Below are 22,444 nucleotides of genomic sequence, written 5' to 3'. Positions count from 1 at the left end.
ACCCCTGCATCAAACACACACAGCACTGTGTGTTGTTTCCTATTGTTTGATTGTATGTGTGCTGTAGCCATGTGGAGTAAACTAACAGCACTTGTTCGTAGGGTCTCCCGGTTGCACCAAACTTCCACACAAGATGTACTGTAAGTGTTGCATTAAGTGCCTTGTTTCGCGGTGCTTTAGTGAGATGCACAATAGAGACAAAACAAGGGCTGGACACCCTGCTGCCTCTTGTGTAAAGGTGCTTGAAAGATTATAACCGCACTAGAGACGAGACACCAGAAACGAAGTGGCCAAGATGATCGCGGACTAACAACTGGTTTATTGAAATAAACTAAGCATGTCATGGCCACAGGACAAAGTGCGCCTCCCCCAAGGCATCTACTAAAAAGGAAATCGCACTCTTTCCTAGAAAAATATGCAGATGTGTTGCTGATCAGGTCGGTGTCTAGCTATCCAGAGGTCTGATATCCAAGAGGCCTGAATCCAAGATTTTTCTTGCAGCTCGCCCTATCACTTTGGTGCTACTTGCATCCCTGCGCGCATGCCCGTCAATGAACTGCTGTCTCCCAATAAATTGGCTTGCTTCATCAAACTCTTGTCCTGGTCTGCCCCACATAAGCCATTTTACAGGTCAGAAGAAATTCGTAGACCACTTCAGGTGTATGCTGTCGTTCTTTATTAGAGGAAACACGCGAACAGGTGGCTCGCGTTCTGCAGCTGCCTACAGCATCATCAACTGACAAGGGAAGAAAGCACGTTCGCTTTTGATATCAACTATGGCCAAGCATTTCTCTATTACCTGATTGATAGTATGAATGGGGTTGACTTTTGAGTAGCCTGTTCGAAATCCTGCTAGTTCTTTTGGTTGATTGAATTCTAATGTCTTAATTGTGTTGGGGATTACTTTTGTTAACAGGTTATATACTTCGGAGAGCAAGCTGATCGGCCTGTAATTCTTCAAGTCCTTGTCATCTCCTTTCCTATTAGGATAATGTTTGCATTCTTCCAAGATTCTGGTAGTCTTCCTGTCAGGGGACACCTCGTAAACAAGGTCGCTAGTTATTCTAACACAATCTGTTCTCGATTTTTCAGCAGATAGGATGTTACCTGATCTTCACCAGCAGCTTTGCCTGTTTATATGCTCTCTAAGGCTTTTCTGACTTCTATCATTACTGGTGGGGTGTCATCTGGGTTACTGCTAGTTCTTATATTAGGGTCGTAGTTGTCCCGGCTACTGTACAGACCTCTGTAGAACTCCTCTGCTATTTTAACTATCCTATCCAGATTGGTAGTTATTTTGCTCTCTTTGTCCCTTAGTGCATGCATTCGATTTTTGCCTATTCCAAGTTTTCTCGTCACTGCTGTGATGCTTCCTCTGTTCTTCAGAGCGTGTTCAATTCTCTCCATGTTATACTTTCTTGCATTGGATACCTTATGCTTATTAATCAACTTCGAAAGCTCTGCCAGTTCTATTTTTTCTGTTGTACTTGAGGCTTTCATGCTTTGACACTTCTTAATAAGATTCTTTGTTTCCTGGGACAGCTTGCCAGTGTCCTGTCTAACTACAGAACCTCCAATTTCCACTGCACACTCGGTAATGATACTCATCAGATTATTGTTCATTGTGTCAACGCTAAGGCTGTTTTCCTCGATAAGAGCTGAATACCTGTTCTGAAGTGAAACTGAATTCTTGTACCTTCCCTCTCAGTTCTAGCTCAATTCTTGTACCTTCCCTCTCAGTTCTAGCTCAATGATTGGCTTCTTGCGTATCAGTTTCTGTCATTCCTTCTTCAAGTCTAGATGAATTCAAGACCGTACCATTTTATGGTCACTGTGTCGTAGCTTGCTAAGCACTTCCACATGCTGCACGATGCCTGGGTGTGCCACTCAGTATAAAGTCTATTTCATTCTTATTTTCGCCACTAGGGCTCCTCCATGTCCACTTACAGTTCTCCTGTTTTTAATGGAAGGTATTCAAAATTCGTAAATTATTGCGTTCTGTGAATTCTACTAGTAGCTCCCCTCTGGCATTTCAAGCACCGGTGTCGTAATCCCTTATTGCCTGATCTCCAACCTCCTTTTTTTCTACCTTGACACTGAAGTCACCCATCAGTATAGTATATACTGTGTTTTACTTTACTCATTGCCGATTCCACGTCTTGATTGAAGCTTTCAACTGTAATACGTCATCATGGTTTGATGTAAGTGCATAGGCCTGTATCACCTTCATCTTGTATCTCTTATTGAGTTTAATTACGATACCTGCTACCCTTTCTACTCAACAGGCTACTCAACAATCGACCACATTCATACTATCAATCAGGTTATAGAGAAATGCTCAGAATATAGCCAACCACTATACATAGCCTTCATAGATTACGAGAAGGCATTTGATTCAGTAGAAATATCAGGAGTCATGCAGACACTGAAGAATCAGGGTGTCGATGAAGCATATAATAAACATCCTGGAAGAAATCTACAGGGGATCAACTGCTACCATATTGCTTCATAAAGAAAGCTAAAGAATACCAATCAAGAAGGGTGTAAGGCAGCGGGATACAATCTCCCCAATGCTATTTACTGCGTGCTTACAGGAGGTTTTTCAGAGATCTAGAGTGAAAAGAGTTAGGGATAGGAGTTAATGGCGAGTGTCTTAGTAACCTGCACTTCGCCGATGACATTGCATTGCTAAGTAACCGAGGGGAAGAATTGCAACTGATGATTACAGAGTTAGACAAGGAGAGCAGAAAGGTAGGTCTTAATATAATCTGCGGAAAACAAAAGTAATGTACAACAACCTCGGAAGGGAACAGGTCTTTGAGATAGATAATAACCGCAGAGCCTTACCGCGAGATTGGAGTAACTAGAAGAATAAGAACGGAGTGGAGCACGTTTGGCAAGCACTCTCAAATCATGACTGGTAGATTGTGCCACTATCCCTCAAGAGGAAGGTATACAACAGCTGCAGCTTGCTGGTTCTTAGCTACAGAGCAGAAACCTGGAGACTTACAAAAAGGGTTCTGCTTAAATTGAGGACGACGCAGTGAGCGATTGAAAGGAAAATGGTAGGTGTATGAATGACAGTATGAATGAGGTTGATATTTGAGTCTAGAAGTTGATATGAATTTGAGACTAGAAGAGAGCAGAGTGGATCAGGGAACAAAGGATATCATAGTTGAAATCAAGAAGAAGAAATGGACATGGGCCAGGCATGTAGCGTGTAGACAGGACAACCATCGGTCATTTAGGGTAACTAACTGGATGCACAGAGAAGGCAAGCAAGTTAGGGGGAAACAGAAGGTTAGGTGGGCAGATGAGATTAAAGAGTTTGCGAGTATAAATCGGCAGCAGCAAGCACAAGACCGAACTGACTGGCAGAACATAGGAAAGGACTTTGTCCTGCAGTGGACATAGTCAGGCTGATGGTGATGATGATGGTCAAGCAAGATAACGAGTCATGGCTGGTAGAGAAGTGCTGCTAGATTATGTTCCCTCACCGTTCGCGCAGCAAGCAATATCGGGGATTACTGCAGCTTGTGCCGTGGTCGCGCACAACGTTTCATATGTTGGCAGTGGACTACGCACTGCAGGCGTGAGCATAGATGGAGTGCAATCTAACAGCTTGTGTCTACCTTTTTTTTTTTTTTTTTGCAACAGATGTCGCTGAAAGCAAACGTGCTTTCTTTTGCTGTCGGTTGATGGTGCTGTAGGCAGCCGCCGCAGAGCGCAGGCCACGTGTCCGCGTGTTCCCTTTCATAAAGAATGACAGTGTACAGGGTACATACGCATGTCTGTGCTTATCATTACATCTTCCATTGTTAACTTTGCCCGCTTTCGACATGGCACATAAACGCGATAACTTGGAAGGCACTTAAAAAACTGCATTGGCACCTATTGGCACCGTATCTTCTCGCGACCCTTTAAATGCCGTGCGACACCTTTTGTATGTACAGCATCACTTGAAACTTCCTCTTTTCACTCTTGGACTCATTTATTTTTGCCTTTCCGTCAGCGGCCGTGGTACGGTGGCATATGACACTCAATAGTGACTCTCCTACAGCCTGAAGCAGCGTATGCGGGAAACCTGCAATTTGAAGATGACTCACTTGTGAAGAGAAACTATCTTCGACATTGTGGCGACATGACTTGGTTAAAGATGAGCATGAAATCGCTATTCTCCTTTTCTCAAGCTTCGAGGAATGAACTGGAAAAAGGGCCTTGTTCGTGCGTGGCAAGTACGACCAGTGTTTGCTGTCTTTGAAATACGGGAGTGGGCTGCAGGTATGCAAGCCCATCTTCAGTAGCTACAAAGACAAGCCAAAAACAAGAGAAATCTTGAAGGCCTCTTGGACATGATGAGAGTGTGATTTTCTTGATAAGAGTGTTGAGGGTGGTGCAACTTGTTACGTGGTAATGACTGTCACTGCGCATGCGCTTAGTTTGTTTCATAAGGGTGGTTCTAATAAACCAGTGGTTAGTCTGTGTTGTCCCCTCTGGTGCCTCGTCGTTAGCGCAGTTTTTCATTTATGTCTCAGCAACTAACCCCCAACATAGACTTCTCGAGTTTTTATTTGGGCAACTAGTAATGCTGCTCGAAAGCTGTGTCTATAGCTAAGCCACTCTGCTGAAATCTCATGAGTGTAAAGCTGTCCACTGCGCGCAACAAGTGCTACAACTGCTCACGTTCTGTGGCATGCCTCTGCGCAGGCGATGCGGGCGGTGTACATGAGCACCAGGGACTATGTGGGAGCCCTTGACGAGCTGGAGATGGCCACTGTTCGATTGGAGATGCTTAATGGGGAAGCAGAGGAACCTTTGCCCCTCAATGTGCTCAGGCCATGGCAGGTGATTCCTTCTTTTTTTTTGCCTCCCCTTTTATTTCCCTGGTGTCTATCCAACCATGTTTGCTTATAGTATCATACACCTTGGGTAGGCATGCAATGCTTGCTCATACGTGCCGCTGGAATGGTACAGCCTGGACATTGCTCAAATCATGATGACTCTAATATGCAATAGCTCAAGCTGTTTTCTCATTCTCTGTATGCTTATGTATCTAAGATGAGGTATCTCCACTTTGTCACATATCAACATTTTCTGAATTGATCAATGCACTATCAGGATTCCACTGCTGCACCAACTGTGCCAACTAAATGAGACTTAATGTGCTATCCAGATAAAATTCACGTTAATTATGTCAAATCACACCAGGCTCTCGGGTTCGACGGAGCCTGTCACTGGTAGTTGCACCGGTGGCACATCAAAACATGTGCAGGTTCACAAAAGTCAGAGCCACCAACCAAGGATTAATAATTCACAGCACACGCACGTGCATCCCGCTAAAGCCACGATGTCATGCATGTTACCATTGCAGCTTTGGTTTTGTAAGTGTGCTTAATGGTAGTTCATTTCAAGTTCTGCAGGGTATGTAATTAAAAGCAATATTCAGGAATCAATCGAGCTGATATATACGATTTACTGCTAAGCAAATGAGTCTGGCTTCTGCTTTCTGGGAATGCATAAGAAGGGATCATGTGGCCTTTAGCATTGCGGTATGGGCGTTGGAGGTGTAAAGGAGGCACTTGCCCTCCCCCTCAGCTCACCATTTACCCAAAGCTTGCCCGTCAAGCAACCAGAGCTCCGCCTCCCCCAAAACTTAATCCTACCAACATTCATGCAGTGTTCTATGGAGCGACATTTGTCTGCCACATCTGCTGATATAAAAAACATTTTGTTAAGGCGAAAAGATAAGATGCCTCGTTAAATGCGTACCTTGGATTTTTGGCGCTGTCAGCATCCACGCGAGTAATGCAAAAGTTTTAGCGTTGATGTTACCACATGACATTATCTGTGACAGATTGCCAAAATTTCTGACATCACTATGATGTCACAGTCACCACATGACTTTGTCACTTGGTCAACTGATCTGTTGATTACGGAGGCAGTGCAAAAACCATGTGAGGGCCAGAAGAGCTTTTCCATATGGTCAAATTACTTTAGGGCTATTTTTTTTATGTACAAAATGCGTCGGAGAAATTGTAAAGAAAAACAGGAACAGTTTTTTGAATCAGCATTACTCAGAACTGCAAAACATTGGACAACATTTTGGCATTCCTTGAAACACGGACCTACGCATACCCAGGGGTCATGCGGGTCCTTGATATCCTCAAAAACCCTTGATTTATTGGTTCATTTTCAAAGTCTTGAAAATTCTGGAATTTTCGCAAATGCTTGAAAATAGTTGAATTTTCTGTCTTTTAAATAAACATTGTCGCACATTTTACAGTGCATTATTTGTAATGCCGTAAATGTTGCTGGTGACATATGTAATGTGCCCATCACAAAAGAATTGAAAATATTAGTAGCTTCTGCATGGAACCAACACCATGCATTTCTGGAAACTCTGAAAAGGCTGGAGCCGGAGGATGAGAAACAGAAATGTAAATGTTGCATTGAGGAAGAGGTCAGATTGCGTACAAAATCGTAAAAGAAACTAGAAGCTGCTGTTAAGAATTAACAATTATTCATATGCCGAAAAGGCAGAGACAGTGACTTGACGTGCACCATCCAGTCACACAGCCTTGGCTTGACTGCCAATACCAAGTTGGAGGACATGGTCGATGATGATATGAAAACTCAGGAAAAGAAACAAGGCATTGCATAATAACTATTCTTTTCTTTTTCCTATCTGAATAAAAGTTTACAACTTGTGTCATATACTGAAAGAAATTACCTGTGCAATTTCAAGAAACTATGATTGAAGGTTGTCTAGAAAGAAAATGTCATTGGAGCCATGTTTTTGACGTCTGCTCCTAGTGATACTAGCCTTTATCGATGAATTTTAGTTCTTTCAAGCCTTTATTGTTCCCTGGACATGTGTTAGTTGGGTTTCTAACAGACAATGTGTTCCTTGAAAATTCGCACACATAGCCTTGAAAGCCCTTGAATTTTGGTGCATGAACCCTGCATACTTTGCGTTTCTATTTGCTTCTTTGAGTGACAGAGGTGTGCTAGCAAACACACGGCATTTTTTGTGTGTGCAGCTGCCGAGAGTAATCTCGATATCATCAAGGACAAAGAGAATAAGCCTGCGAGTGTCAGTGATATACAGGCTAAGATCAGGGCCAATCAAAAGGGGAACCAACTTCCACCACTTACACAAGGGAGTGCTGATAAAAATAAAAATCAAGTTTTGCATGCCTCTGTGACTAGCATGAGGAGAAACCAAAACCACAAAAAGGCATGGCTCATCAGCATTACCGCAGACTGCTTGAATTTCTTGCAAAAGGCGTGAAACTTAAATGAGAGTGTCAAAACGTGCCCTTACTACAAAGACACTGTGGAACAGGAAATCGCCGCTGTACATGCACACTAAAAACACTCAAAGGGTTAAGCCAATTCATAATGAACCCTGTCGATTGTAACTCTTTCAGACTGTCTGCAAATTAGTCAAATCACTACAAAGTTATTTGAAGGCACTTAACATTCTATTGGTCGTCACAATTCACCAATTTATATGTGTTATAGTAATTAATACTAGTATTCAAATTTTAACAAAATATATAGTTATTCATGCTTTGTCTTTGCATAAATGCAATCAAGTTTTAGGCAAAAAAATCAGTGAAAATTTGTTTTGTTTTTTTCGCATTCTTTTCAATAAAATAAATACTGGGTTTTTGCGATCTATGAGTCGCAACCTCCACTTCCAGCAGGTTTTAAACAAAATATTGGCATATAAGTCGCACTGCTGTATGAGACGCACTTTTTCTGACTTGCTCAGCTTGCGAGTTACCATGAAACGCTGTACTTACTACTTCAGGGAACTGAATTTTTATATTACTCCACAAATTCTAGCATAAACAAATTCAACCAACACTCTTTTTACGTGTAGAAAGACAACAATCATTGCTTTTTATTGAAACCCATTCAGTGCTTCATCTTTCGATGCGCTATCGAAGAGTTGCGTCACTTCAGCCCGCAGCATCGCTTAGTCACACTCAGGAGTTTTTGAATTGCTGCGCGATTCCGCTTCAGCGTCGCACGTAGCTGCACAATGCATAAACCATTTTCAAGCACACCAGCACCTCCAACGGGCGCGCAAACACTCACGGGAAAAGGTGCAGTAAAATCTCAATGATACGATTACGGTTGATGTGAATTTCACGATGATACAAATTCTAAAGTTGCGTCAGATGAACTACATTATAAAAAATATGCCGTTACTTGGTGTTATACGATTGGTTTCCCCAGTAATTGCAGATAATACAAATGCGCCTGGGACCCCAGCACGCGAGCGGCGCAACGCGGCTTGTCTGTGGAAGGAAGGCCTGTTCACCATTGGCCTCAAAGGGAGCGAATGCGGCAAAACTCACCGGAATTTTCCTCGCTTCGCTGCCAAAAAAGTGGCGAGAAAACAATGCCGTGAGGCCAATGCGAAAAAAATCGGTCCCAGACCAATTTCGCCTCCACGCAATAGTGGATCACCTTTCTGCTGTGGCTTTGGCTACACCGACTGTGCTAGCTCTCAAACAACGCCTCCCCTAGAAATATTCCTGCGACTTGATCCGAAAAGCTGGTTCCCGGCTCCCTCCTGTTCTCTCTTCCCCCGCTCCCCCAAACATTGTCAGCTGCAAGCGCTTGCTGCGGCAGCCATTTTAAACCTCGCCACCTCTGACATTAAAGTAATGTCTAATGCCGTCTTGAAGGCAACACAGTCAACCTGTCATGCTCGTTCGTGTTCGTTAGGCCTCACTCCTCGAATCACCCGCCACTCACGTCCAACCACAACACCCTCCGCGCACACACTGCCCGCACACAGGCCGGATGTCCACTGTTGCCACCACGCCCAAGGGGCGCCACATACCCCCAACACTACCAATGGATGTCCTCACAGCCCGTCCCCCCCTTGAAGCTCCCCGCTGACCATGGAGGATGGTATTTGACGAGCTGGTCGGCATGGGCCTCGCCACAAGCTCTCCCAGTCTGTGGGTGGACGAGCTTGAAAGTGTTTGCACCAATACGTCTGCAGATGCGGAATGGACCATTTCGCCTTGGTGCCAGCTTCGATGAGATGCCTCTTGCAGCGTCACTGACTATGTGGGTTTCTCACAGGACAATGTTGCCTTCCTCTTCCAATGTCGTGGCTCGGCGTCGCTGGTCGTAGTGCTGCTTCTGGGCATGCCAAGCATGTTGCTGATGCTGCCGTGCAGCATTCATGACCTCTGCCAAATGGGACTGAAGTTCTGCTGCGAATGCGTGAGAAGATGATACCGCAGGCTCAGCGTCTTGCTTGTCTTCGGTTGGTTGGCAGAGTGTTCGGAGTTCACGGCCATAGCAGAGGAGGACTAGGGTGTATCCAGTAGCAGCAGTTACAGCGGTTCGCATTGCAAAAGCAATCTCGGGAATGTGTTGGTCCCAGTTTTTGTGCTCATTGCAGTATGCACGAATGCACTGCTTCGCGGTGCCATTGTGCCGCTCGACCATCTGTCCGGCTGGCCTGTAAGGCACCGTGTGGCGCTCCGAGATGCTCCATCGCCTAAGCAGGTCCGGCTGGCCTGTAAGGCACCGTGTGGCGCTCCGAGATGCTCCATCGCCTAAGCAGGTTCTTCCATAATTTACTAACAAAGGGCTTTTCATTATCGCTAGAAATAGCAGTAGGTACCCCGTGTCTGCAGATGAACTCTTCCACACGGCTGGCTATCTGCTGTGTTGTTGCTGCACGAAGAGAGAAGAGCTCAATGAATTTGGTAAATTTGTCAACAATGACCAGCAAGTGCTTGTGTCCCCGAGTGCTGGTAGGTAACGGCCCCATTAAGTCGATACTAAGTTCTTCCATTGGTGCTGCAGGCCATTGGCTTGCCATAAATTCTTGGGGTTTGCAACGCTGTGCTTTCGTCCTTTGACAGACTGAGCAACTGCGGACATACTTCGATGTGTCATTGCTCATGCCCAACCACACAAACTTGTCTCTGATGCGCCGCAGTGTCTTGTAGAATCCTGCATTGGCACTTGTCGGGTGGTCATGGGCCATCTGCAGGACCAAGGGGCGAAGGTGAGTAGGCAACCAGGCTACTGTACGGTCACCACGACATTGCACCAAAAGTCCTGATGGCTCTAGATGAGATGTGGATGCCAGGTCCTCCAGACGACGGGTTTCGGCAGTGCCTTTGTGCAGGCACTCTCCCTGGATAGTTCTCGTTATGTCACGCAAAATAGCATCACGTTGTTGTTCCTGTGCTAGTTTTTTCGCACAGTTTATAACACTGAGGTCCTCAATGGTGGTTGGCAGGCAGGTTTCAAACGTGACAGAGGGCAGGCAGGTTTCAAACGTGACAGAGCCTTCGTCAGTGTCCAAGTTAAGTGGCAAAGGTCTCTCAGGCAGGCTTTCAGCTGCTGCCTTGGAGTTTGGCTGAACAGGTGCCCGGTTTAGGGCATCAGCAGGAATGTTGGCCTTACCACGACGGTGCTTAATTTTGCACTGAAACCCTTGAAGGCGTAGCACCCAGCGCCGCACACGAGGAGATGCCTGCTCAGTGGTGAACATCCAAGCCAATGACGCATGATCACAGTGCACTTCGAATTCTGTGAATTTCGAATAAGATCGGAATTTCTCTACAGCCCATACGACGGCCAAACACTCCCACTCCTGGACTGTGTGATTATGCTCCGCATCTGACAAGCCTCTGCTGATGAATGAAATTGGCTTCAAAATGTTATCCCGACGTTGCAACAGCACTGCGGCGATACCAACACTGCAGGCATCTGTTTCAACTACAAATGGTGCATTGAGGTCTGGCAAGCTCAGAACTGCATCTGTTGCCAGCCTTGCTCGGAGAGTCGCAAATGACTGTTCTTCAATGCTCGTTCACTGCCATTTCTGTTGCATCTTGAGCAAGTTGGTTAAGGGCTTAGCAGTGAGGGAAAATTGTGGAATAAAGTTCCTGTAATATCCAGCTAAGCCCAGAAATGCCTGCAGTTGCTTCATGTTGGATGGCCGTGGGTACTCTGTCACTGCACGCACCTTCTCTGGGTCTGGACGGCACTCTCCTGGAGATACAACGTGACCAAGGAAGGTAAGGGATTGAGTGCATTGTTGTACTTTGGTTGGATTAATTGTAAGCCCTGCATTCTTGATGCATTCGAGGACTTCACGAACGTGTACCAGGTGTTGTTCTATTGTAGGAGAGCACATCAAAACATCATCAAGGAACGCCATGGCAAATTTTGTGGTTTATACCCTCAAGAACCCTGTCCATTAAAGCTTGGAATGTGGCTGGGCCTCCAGCCACACCAAACGGCATCCTTGTGAATTCGAAGGTGCCCCTATGACATATGAATGCAGTCTTCTCAACATCTTGTTCCCGCAGTGGAACTTGGAAGAACCCGCGGGAGAGGTCAAAGCTTGTAAACCATTGTGCATTACTTAGCTGAGCCAGAAGCCAATCAGTGCAAGGCATTGGGTACACTGGTACCCTTGTGCAGGAGTTCAAGCGTCTGTAGTCAACAGCCACCCGGTAGCCTCCGGATTTCTTTCCCACCAGGACTGGTGCACTTGTCCAGCTGCTTATGCTCCGCCTGATTAGGCCTGCTTCTAGCATCTCGTCCAAGCAAGCATCCATGATGCATTATTTTTTTGGATTGACTGGGCGCAGTTTCGTGCGCACTGGTGTGCTGTCACCTGTGTCGATAGAGTGCTAATTGAGTGTTGTACAACCAGGCAACTTTGTGAAGAGTGCCTCATATTCTCCCAGCAGGCCCCTGAACTCACGCATCACTTCTGCTTGCTGCCCTGAGCCACTAATGGTGTTGCATGCCACAACGTCTCGCTGTTGCTCAAACAAGTTTTTAAGGCAATTGGCATCATCCACTGGATCTGGGGCAACCTTCTTGTCTGGTTTGGCAAATGGAACAACAAGCTGTGGCTCCATACCTATAGTCCACCCGCCCAAAGCTATGTGCGAGGACATGCCAGTGGCTGTAAGGAAGTCCCTTCCGAGCACAACATCCTGGCACAGGTCAGTCAGACAAATAAATTTTTGAACCCGGGAGCCGCCATCCCACTCTATTTTGCATTTTGTAGCCTCGGAGCTCTGGGACCAACCTGATGCCAAGCGGAGTGTCCGAGTTTCGCGTTTCCTTTTTCCCCCCGAACAGCATGCCTCACTGGTGGCTAGTGGACCAAGGAGACTCACGCTGGACCCAGTGTCGAGCAATGCACGGAACGTCGTACTGCCGATTCGAACATCCAAGAGCGGCTCCTTCCCTCCTCCGGCTGCAGATGCAACCTGCATAATAAAATTGCAGTAGGAACCCGCCGAACCGGTGCCTACTGGCGGCCGTTTCCCGAGCACTGAGCCTGGAAGTGCCCTGGACGGCCGCACTGGAAGCAAACGGCATTGTCTTGGCGCGGTCTACTCGCACAATTGCGTGCAATTTGGCCGACGCCACCACATCGTCGGCAAACAACTTGGCTCGGGGCCCGCTGAGGTCGATGCCCCGCTGGTGGTCGGTACGTTGGTGCGCCGACAGATTGGGCCTGAATTATGGGCCACTGGTCCCGGTGGTATGACGGTTGCACTGCTACAGGGTGGAGGGGCCCACGCGCACCCACGTGTCCAACTGGCATTCGGCGCGGAGACGACTGCTGCGGAGTGCTGAGGCACTGCCATTGCGTCAGGCATGCCATGCGCCGAATATGCCAAGTCGCACGCGACCTGATTTGTTTTGGGTTGGGGAGGCCGATATTGTAGCCGGCGCCGCACTCGCTCCATCAGGCCATCGGCCGCATCCACCAGGGCCTTCAAGCTTGAGAAGGTGGACCCCGCTACCAAGTCTTGCAGCTGGGGGTGCATTTGGCGCAACACTCTGTCGACCTCGACGTTGTCGGCAACCTCCTCTCCGATTCGGTCGTAGAACTCGGAAATAACATAAATAAATTCTTTCAAGTTCTCCTCCGGGTGCTGAGTGCGTGCCTCCAACTCTTCCTTCAGGCGCTTCTTTTCGTCGGCCGACGCGAATTCCCGTCGGAAAGCGGTGACAAAGGCATCCCACATAGCAAAGGGACCCGCGAGACGATGCCACAATTTCGCGCTGCCGTCAAGCGCCGCGGTAACGACGCGGCGAACTCGGTCCTCCAGAGCTATGCCGTTAATCAGGCAAAAATTGTCCACTTTGCTTAGGAATTCCTCCGGGTGTTGCACATCCTGGAAGCCCGCGAACCTAGGCAACGTGGTCGCAATGGGTGCTGTCACCGTCGCCGACATTTGTGTAGCCAGCGGTCCAACAAAGGCCGGTAGCCGCTCGTTGTCTCCGGGAACCACGGCAGCAGCCATTAACGCCTGCCGCAGCTCAGATGCTATGCGCTGGCGTTCAATAGCCGATCCATTTGTCTGACGCAGCATGAACTGTACGAATTCATCGGGAATTTCAGTCGGTTCAATCCCGGACGAGCCCCCACTTGTCATGCTCGTTCGTGTTCGTTAGGTCTCACTCCCCGAATCACCCGCCAGTCACGTCCAACCACAACACCCTCCGCGCACACACTGCCCGCACACAGGCCAGATGTCCACTGTTGCCACCACGCCCAGGGCGCCACATACCCCCATCACTACCAATGGATGTCCTCACAAAGCCTTTGTGATGGCGTCACTTCCAAATCGAGCTGAAAGAGTAGTGTCAGCTGCAAGCTTTCCTTGCGGAAAAATTATTGAACTACTAGGAACCTCCAGTCCTGATGGGAAAGAATGCAATGTCACAGGCATCTTTCTAGAGGAGGCATTGTCTCAAACCACGTCAGGTAAACAACCAGCCGTACATTCAAGATGGTGGCCAAGGCGTCGGTGGGTGTGGTGGCTCGCGTCCGCACAATCGCGAACTACCCCCGCAGCTCGACAAAGCTCACGGCCTTGAAAATGACTCGTTCATTCAGAGCCAGGTTTGGAGTAGGATCACTGCGAACACCAGAAGTAGAAGGTGCAGCAGCAGCGAGTCGGCATGCCCTACTGTGTCTCTCTTCTGCACTGCCGGCTGAATCCGTCGCCGCTGCCGCTGCCGGTGCGGGTACGGTCCCTAAAATATTCTTGAGACCGTAGTGCGGGCAAGGTTCTGTTTGGCGTTGCAGAAATAGTTGCCAGACTTAGAGTATCAGTGTTGCCAGACTGCTGCCAGATATGGCAAAGAAATTGGCCCTTGTAGCTGTGTATTTCTCATCAGGGCTCTATGTCGTTCGCGGTGCATTTTGCAAGTGTATGTGTGCGACGTTGGCCGTTTTAACAAATGTAATGTACATCCAACGCTGCAGAAGTCAGGGTGCGGTGTCTTGCTGTGTGTGCAGCTGTGCAATTGACAGGTCGGTCTCGATTGTGTCTCAGAATTAGGGAATCACCACACAACGACGCTTATGAGTACACGCTTGTGATGGTTACGGGCATTCGTCACTATGTTTGCTTATAGCGGACGAGAAAGGATTAACATGAACAATTTATTTGATGGCACGGGTGGAACGGCTGACTGCGCACGGATACGCTACCGTGTGCAGCGCCGTTGAGTCGGACGTCGTGGCCAACCCAGCAGTCAGGGTCGCAACTCCAGAGCTCCAGGATCAGGCCACGGCTCACGAGGACCACACCCGGTAGGCCTCGCCCACGAACCTGCTCCCGGCCACTGCACCCAGGCAGGAGCCATTAAGCAGGCCCCGTCCTTCGACCTTGTACAGGCCGACGGACTCGACCTCGAACAGACACACCGGAGCTCGACCTGGCCGACACGTACGGGTCCCACGTCCGGCTCAGGAACGCTGCCAGGAACTCGTCCTCTCGAGCGGCGCACCGCTTTGTCTGCCTTCGTGGCTTCAACTCTCGAGCTGCGGTGGCGGAGATGCCTGGGCCAGCACGACCTCGGACCTCGTTCGTAAGCTCTTGATCACCACCCGGGCGTAGCGGTTTCACGTGCGGGTTCTGGCCAGCACAGAACCGTCTGTGCCATGCTGAAATGCTGCTCGCCACAGCTGCGGTGCGACAGCTATGTCACCGGCGTTCCAGGCCTCGGCCAGGGCACAGCCAGGTACCCTCGAGTGCACAGCTCGTGAGCTCGCGGCCCACTTCCGAGTCTGGCGCGTCGCTCGGTACGGCTCGGCAATCCTCGATTCAGCCAGCAACTCCCCTGGCACCTGGATCCTCGGCCACCCTGAACCTCGCCCGGCTCCGTGGTCCTCCGTACACACGCCCGCGTCTCGCCCGGCAGAACATCTCGTTCGTCCCTTGCCGAAGTGCGACGCTCTGGTGACACCGGCGCTTGATGGCATGGGTGCGGCTATGGAGCAGTCAACCCGCATCGGAGACGCGATGCTCCATGCGGGGAATGGCCAGCCCGTCCAGCGAACAGCTTGCGTCGAGACGCGATGCTCGGCGCAGTCGTGACCATTAGCCAGGCCACGTTCATCGCTGTGCCGAACGGCTGACCGTGGAGACGCCTCGCCGAGATCCGCGATGCCCTCGGCAAGGAAGAGAACAGCAGGCCAGGCCGTGCCCCGAGATGCAGTACTCGTGCCGGCAACGCCACCCCAGCTGGTAGTTGGACGGCAGTAGCGTGGACGGCCGCGTTCCCTGGCCGGAACCTGGATCGCCCGCGTCCGACGCTTCGGCCCGCTGTCTTCCGTCTCTGCTCAGGCTCCTGCACCGCGCTTTCGCTGGCACAACCGCGTATCTTGTAAACGTCAGAAGCTGCTCTTTCAGCGTCACTTCCCTTTCCAACGTTCTTCCATTTCTGCTCCATCAATGGCTGCGTGTCCATTGCCGATGTGCGATGCCCTGGTGATGCCGGCGCTTGATGGCATGGGTGCGGCTACGGAGCAGTCAACCCGCATCGGAGACGCGATGCTCCATGCGTGTAAATGGCCAGCCCGTCCAGCGAACAGCTTGCGTCGAGACGCGATGCTCGGCACAACCGTGACCATTAGCCAGGCCACGTTCATCGCTGGGCCAAACGGCTGACCGTGGAGACGCCTCGCCGAGATCCACGATGCCCTCGGCAAGGAAGAGAACAGCAGGCCAGGCCGCGCCCCGAGATGCAGTACTCGTGGCGGCAATGCCGCCCCAGCTGGTGGTTGGACGGCAGCAGCATGGACGGCCGCGTTCCCTGGCCGAAACCTGGATCGCCTGCGTCCGACGCTTCGGCCCGCTGTCTTCCGTCTGCTGCTGCTCCGGCTCGTCCCCAGCCACACAGCCTACTGCCACGTAATGGTTGCACGTGGCCCAATCGTGGCACGCCACCTCTATGGGCCACCACTGGTCATCAGCTGATTGGCGCACAGTTGCCTCATAATCGCACGTGCCTTCTTCTCTTCTTCTTCATTTCTTGTTGTCGCCTTCGTGCCACCTGCCCTCCGCTCGTCTTCTTCAGTTTTGGTTTGACGTTCCTCGGCGTCTTTAAGTCCTTTCCTTACAACGCTCAAAGGGAACTGAATTTAGGCGCTGCGGTTCGCCGAAGCACGGAATATCTCCGTAGCTGTGCATACCTAGTCAGCTACGCACGTCGCGTTTTTTGGGGAAACTGGATAAAGTTCGCAGCCTCGGCACGCTTATTCTTCATATGTACATGAGTCGGAACGATATGTCTTGTGCTGACATAGCTAGGGCAAGCATAGCGTCCCCGTCGTCACGCTTGGTCGATGTGGCACGATGAGCTGTGCAGAGAGCTATACTCTCTACTTCTGTGACACGATCAGACATGATCAGAAAAGGAAAGGGCACCGCCTCCTGCGACTCTATTCGGTTTTCGTAGGAAACAGGTTGTTGTGCGTAGTCGGCTAGGTAAGCACAGCTACAGAGATATTCCGAGCTTTGGCGACACAAGTTCGACGTATATTGAAACGCGGTGCACTTCTGCAAGATGCCGTTCATTCCTTTAATTAAAACGGCCAACGTCCCCCACGCACTGCGAGCAACATTGCACACACACTCGTGATATGCCTCTTGATTGTACTGATGCGCGCACAGCAAGACAACACACCTCGACTTCTGCGTTGCGCATTGTACGTTCATTCTGTGGCCAACATTGCACTCGCGAAATGCACCACAGATGACACAGAGCCCTCACAGGGAAAGTACAACTATGGTGGCCGAATTTCGAGGCAGCCTGGCAACAATCGCCCCTAAATATGGCAACTGACTTATGCAACCCCAAACAGAACCTTGCGCTGGTGCGTCTGCTCATGTCATTTCTTCTAAAGTATCCCCAGAAACAACGTTTGTAAAGGTGTAAACTGTTTCATTTCAGTGTTTTGCATGCATAACTAGAACTCGGTGGGGATTTTAATGCTCAGAAATAAATTCTCATGCGGCGGAGATGGCGGCGGTGGCATGTATACGAGGGGTTTCACATGAGGCACCGGGAGGAGAGGAGTGGAGAGGAACACAATGTTTAGGTGCTGCGACATAATTCAATTCTACCAAAAGTCATATTTTCACCATATAGCTCTAAATTATAGATTCCAAGAGGTTGACTGGAGGTGACTTCAAACCAGAACATTTCCCCACCCAGTGAGTCTAAATCACATCTACCGCGAACTATACCCAGATGACTTGTGTAAGCTATGTAGCATGAGACACGCCACCCTAGAGCATATTTTATGTGATTGCGCACAGATACAGGACGCCAATGCAGTCTCCCCAAAACAGCTTGGGGCGCAGTGGAGAATCGAGCTGATCAGCTCAGATCGAGCAGATCAAATATGAGCCATCCAGCGAGCACAGCAGGTGGATGAGAGACAGGGTCTTACATCACCACTGGCGCGGCTTAGGCCCACACCTCAATCCGCTGGTTTGATTAAAGTTTGTTCACTCACTCCCTTCGAATTCGTATCATCGAGATTCTACCGTCCACTGGAGCAGCCGTTGCGACGTGTGTGCGAGCGTCAACCTTTGCTTTTCTACTCGCGCCATTTCAGGACTTCTTAGACACTGTAAATTTGGCTAGGTGCAACATATTACTGCATAATTCAATCACGAACTTCATTGTTTAGCTGTGAGGGCCTATAGACTATTTCCACCAGTCCCACTGTGGGATCTGTTGAGCAGCTCAGAAGTGTCACCCCTTTTTATTCCTTCACGCTAGTGCTTTACGGCAAAAAAAAAAAAAAAAAGATACTACTCGGTTGCCTATGAAGCGCACGAGTGGTCTTACATTCGCAGACGATATTGGAACCAATGTCTATTGACACTGTCGACGAATAGATTGTGAGGTTCTGATTTTTGAAGAGCACTATTGAAAGTATAGTTGGCATTTAATAAAATAAGATAGGGTCACTGAGGAGTGTGCACATTGCTCTTATCATATGTAACGAATGATAAGTGTCTACCAACCTTCACTGGCGCAAAATCGAGCAGAGTCGCTGCCTAGCTGTAACTGGCTGAACAAGTGTGTGTGGATTGCTTTGTGCTTCGTCTTCGTCTGCTAGCCACGTTGTGTTTCTATGTGCGCGTACATCATGCACATTTTCAAAAAGTGGTTTGTCCAGTGCCGGGTGGTTTGTCCGGTGGAAGCAGTGTAACTGCTTGTAGGTATGCTTGAAAAGGCGCACAAAAGAATTTGGTCTTGCTCGGCTGCTAAGGCATACTGATAAGATCGGTGAGTGCAACTTTTCAGAGTGCCCTTTATTGTCATCATACCCTGTGTTCACAGAAATCATTTCAGAGTGGGTACCGCTTCCTGCTTTCAGCACATCGTAAAATGCTCTTGGCATCCTTCCAAACTTGAGGAATAGTAAATGGCATCTGAATGCACCGTTTTAGCAACTCAGTTCTAAACAAAAACGAGGCTCTAGGCGACACACTTGCGTGCTGTTGGAAGTGTACAACTAACGCACTGTAGTTAATCGATCATGCGAGGAGCTTTAGTTGTGTTTATCTGGCCATAGTACCACTACATAGAAATATTACTATCACATAAACTGCGGTACTTAAACTGTATACTTGAAATGAAGTTTCCGTGCGCAACCGTGTGCTTAGATTTAAAAACGCTTTCAAGAGCCCAGACAATAAAAAATAATTCAGACGGCATGTCTTGCATTTAAAGTTGTATAATTTCACTGTAAACTTAATCTTTCTTACATTGTCTTGAGCATATGTTGGCATTGTTATCGACCGATGAAAGATAGCAGTAGTTTTTTGTTTGAAAAATAAACAAAAAACATGCTTGTCTTATAAAATAAGCAGACCTATGTTGTAGCACTGTCATTCATGTTATCTATCGATGAAAGCTTTCTGCTGAAGTCTTACAAGGTTTTTATACTTCTACTGGTACAAGAACATATGCCCCCTCAAAACACTCTGTTACAGGCCCATGCTTTCTGTCACATTGAAAACATAATTGATTCCATAATTTTAATTTCTTTCTCTTCTTTTGAGACTACAGAAGAAATACTCACTGTTTAACTTTCTGAAAGCCTAGTCATTTTATCAAACCTGTCACTTTCTCGCATCTGCATTTGCATACAACGTGGGCGTAGCAGACAGAGAGCGACGACGATTAGTTGTACGCCATTTGAAACTGAAGTGGCCGCAAGGCCGCACTCTTGGTGCATTGGATTGTTGTACCTCCTACCACACATTTCTCTTTCCTGAAGCCGGCAGTTATAGTGGACACAGAAAATTGTGCTTTCTTGCCTCTCATACTCTTTGTGGCCCGAATCTTTTTCGAGGCCATCCCCCAGTCGCAAACAAATTTCTCACTGATGCTAAAGTGCCGTCCTGCTGCCCGGTCGCTGTTTTCGACCACAGAAGTAAACATAAACTTCGCAGTATAACTTCTTCGCGGAGTTCTAGGATCCATCACAAAACATGTAGCTCGCTTTCACCTTGAAGCGTAGCGTCATCCCGCCGAGCTCGCTATCACAGCTTCGACAACACGAACACAAAAGCGAAATGGCGAGTGTGAGATGATCTCATGAGTGGAAGCACATCCTCCGATCGCGATGCTGATGCGGCTGTCGCATATAGAGTAGACCACGTTGCCCAACATTACTAAAATAAACTGGTAACATTGCGCATTACCTACATAGTGCGCGGGGTGTGGAGTTCTTATTTTTATTTACGCGGTATATGCAGTGTCACTTTGTTCCAATAAAAGAAAAGCATATGTGTCTTTTAGGGGCGAAGCTCCTTAAGATGTGAGTTTGTTCTTCCTCCGTTGTCGTAGGTAGCCACCAGTGGCACATACCCGCTCTAGAACAGGTATGTGCTGCTGGTGGATGCGAGATGGGAGATGGCGGTACTTGGAGTGTTCACTAGATGAATGCACGAACAGATGGACAGACAGACTAAAAGACAGACTAGATGAATGCACGGACAGATGGACAGACAGACTAGAAGACAGACAGCCAGATGGACGGACACACGGATGTACAAACGGATGGATGCACGAACTCACGGACGGATGGACGCATGGATGGTCGCGTAGATGGACGGAAGCAAAAACGAACAGTTGGATGGAAGCACTGACGGACGCTCATCATCATTCTGCTGGGATTTTTTTTAATTAACTGTGTTGTTATCACAAGCTTAACAATATCTGGAAAAAAAATCGCTCTGGTAAGTCTGGTTATCCATCACGGAGGCTGTGTATATTGGAGCTCAAATCTTGGAGGTCATGCCTATGCATCTGTGATACCATAGCTGTGCTGCCTGTACCCGACTTCTGTCGCAGTGTTAAAGTGGGATTCAATTTCTAATGAAATCGTAGTGCACCGAATTTCTTTCACTCATGAAAATAATTAAGCAGATTTCTTGCATAACTCGCGCCAGCGCCTCTGGTTTTTTGTGTATATGTATATAAGTTACACTGTTGTATAGGACGCAGCAGTAAAAATTTTGGACAAACCCCATCGGATACATGGGAAAATACGGTAGTTAATTTTAGACAAGGCTCGCGGCACTATGAACTATTCATCAAAACTGTTAGTTCCCTCAGGAAAGTGATGATATGCAACAGCACACTGCAAAAGGAAGGTAAATAGTGATAAACCTATAATGAAGGATAATCAATTCATACAAAGCTACCTTGCTCTTCCTCAGTCTTTAGTCGATACAGCTAGCAAAAGCAAGTGGTGTACACTGCGATCGTGCATGTAGAATCTCAAACGGTTAACAGCGGAGCTGCTGTTTTTTTTATTTTTTATGTGGCATGAATAAGCCTGGCTATGATGCCGCTATGCTTTACTTAGCAACCTCTTCGCACTGCTGTGCCTTGCTTTGCACACTGGGAAGAAAGGGTAGCTATCTGAAGGTGACAAGATAAAGCATTGTGTAGCTATGTGTGGTGAGCAAAAAGGAATCAAGAGGGTAAAGCATAGCTAAGCCATTGTTGTGAGCAGTCAGCTTGTTCAAGACTAAACTGCTTATTTGGGAAAACCTGTGCCCAGAAAATTGAAAAGGCAAGGTACAAGCAATTTATGCTTATAGCAGTGAAATTTATGCTGATACCGTCTGTCTCTAAAATAGATCTGTAGTGAGTCGTGCCAACATCTTAACATGAAATTGTTTTATGCTGGGGTCCACCGGAACTCGGTGACGTATTTCCATCACGGATATGACGTAAAATATTTACTAACAGATTGCAAGAAAAAAAAATTTGAAGGAAAAGTTCCATAGTGCGGGATACTAACCATCAAGCCACCAAACACCTTTCTCTCCAACACGTTAACAGTGAGCCTTTCATATTCATCATGTACCATTGGTAGTCCTCAGAGCTCAGCACTTAAGCACGTTTTTGTCATCAGTAGCGAGATGGCACAATGGGCGCTCATATGGTGCGTGCTCTAAAGGTCATTGTGCCTCGCCACTGTGCGTGTCCCTGTGCTCGCGCTCCTCCACTTGGCATAGTCAAACTGCGTGTATATGTTTTCTAGCATGGTGGCTCACTCGCACACGTGCTTGTCTTGGGATTTGGGCACTCTGTACGTCTTGTGCTTCCACCGCAAGTTTGTTTTGAAGAGAGCATGAACAGTGCTTTACTCGCTGCCCTGACCGCGTTTACGAAAGGAGTGCACTGCTCACTTGCGAAGAAGTAAGAATTGTGATCGTTGCCCATGCTCGTCTAAGTATATACCTCTGCACTCACTTCGTATGTCTTTCTTTCTGATTGAGCAGCATGCATTAAGTGTCAAGCTGTAACAGTTGTTTGTCCGTACTCGTCCTCTGTATGCTCACTTCGTTCGTGCTTCCTGCTTAAGGTGTGCGCTGCAAGTTTTGAGATGCTTGCCATTCTTCGCGTGCATAACTGCTAAATGAATGCTCAACTACCTTTGCGAAGACACATTTAGCTTTCGTGTTATACCGATTCCTAAAAAAAAGGAATCAACTACATTCTTATGTGCACCCTGGAACCATGGTGTCTGATCACTCGTGCTCACATAAGCCGTCGAATAACCTAGATTATGCGCATCCTACGCATA

General features: G+C 48.0%; 1 protein-coding gene across 6 annotated transcripts in view; it reads left to right on the top strand.

The window, feature by feature from the left end:
* LOC119174039 (E3 ubiquitin-protein ligase SHPRH) overlaps window positions 1-22,444 on the top strand; it is a 394,742-nt gene that overhangs the window by 232,003 nt on the left and 140,295 nt on the right. For all 6 annotated transcript variants that reach the window (XM_075894712.1, XM_075894713.1, XM_075894715.1 and 3 more), the window contains one exon: window positions 4,708-4,845. In XM_075894712.1, the coding sequence (XP_075750827.1) occupies window positions 4,708-4,845 (138 nt within the window). The remainder of the gene's footprint in view (window positions 1-4,707; window positions 4,846-22,444) is intronic.

The sequence above is a fragment of the Rhipicephalus microplus genome, chromosome 5 (genome assembly GCF_043290135.1).
Source record: "Rhipicephalus microplus isolate Deutch F79 chromosome 5, USDA_Rmic, whole genome shotgun sequence".
Lineage (NCBI taxonomy): Eukaryota > Metazoa > Arthropoda > Arachnida > Ixodida > Ixodidae > Rhipicephalus > Rhipicephalus microplus.
This window is presented reverse-complemented; position numbering and strand designations above follow the sequence as displayed.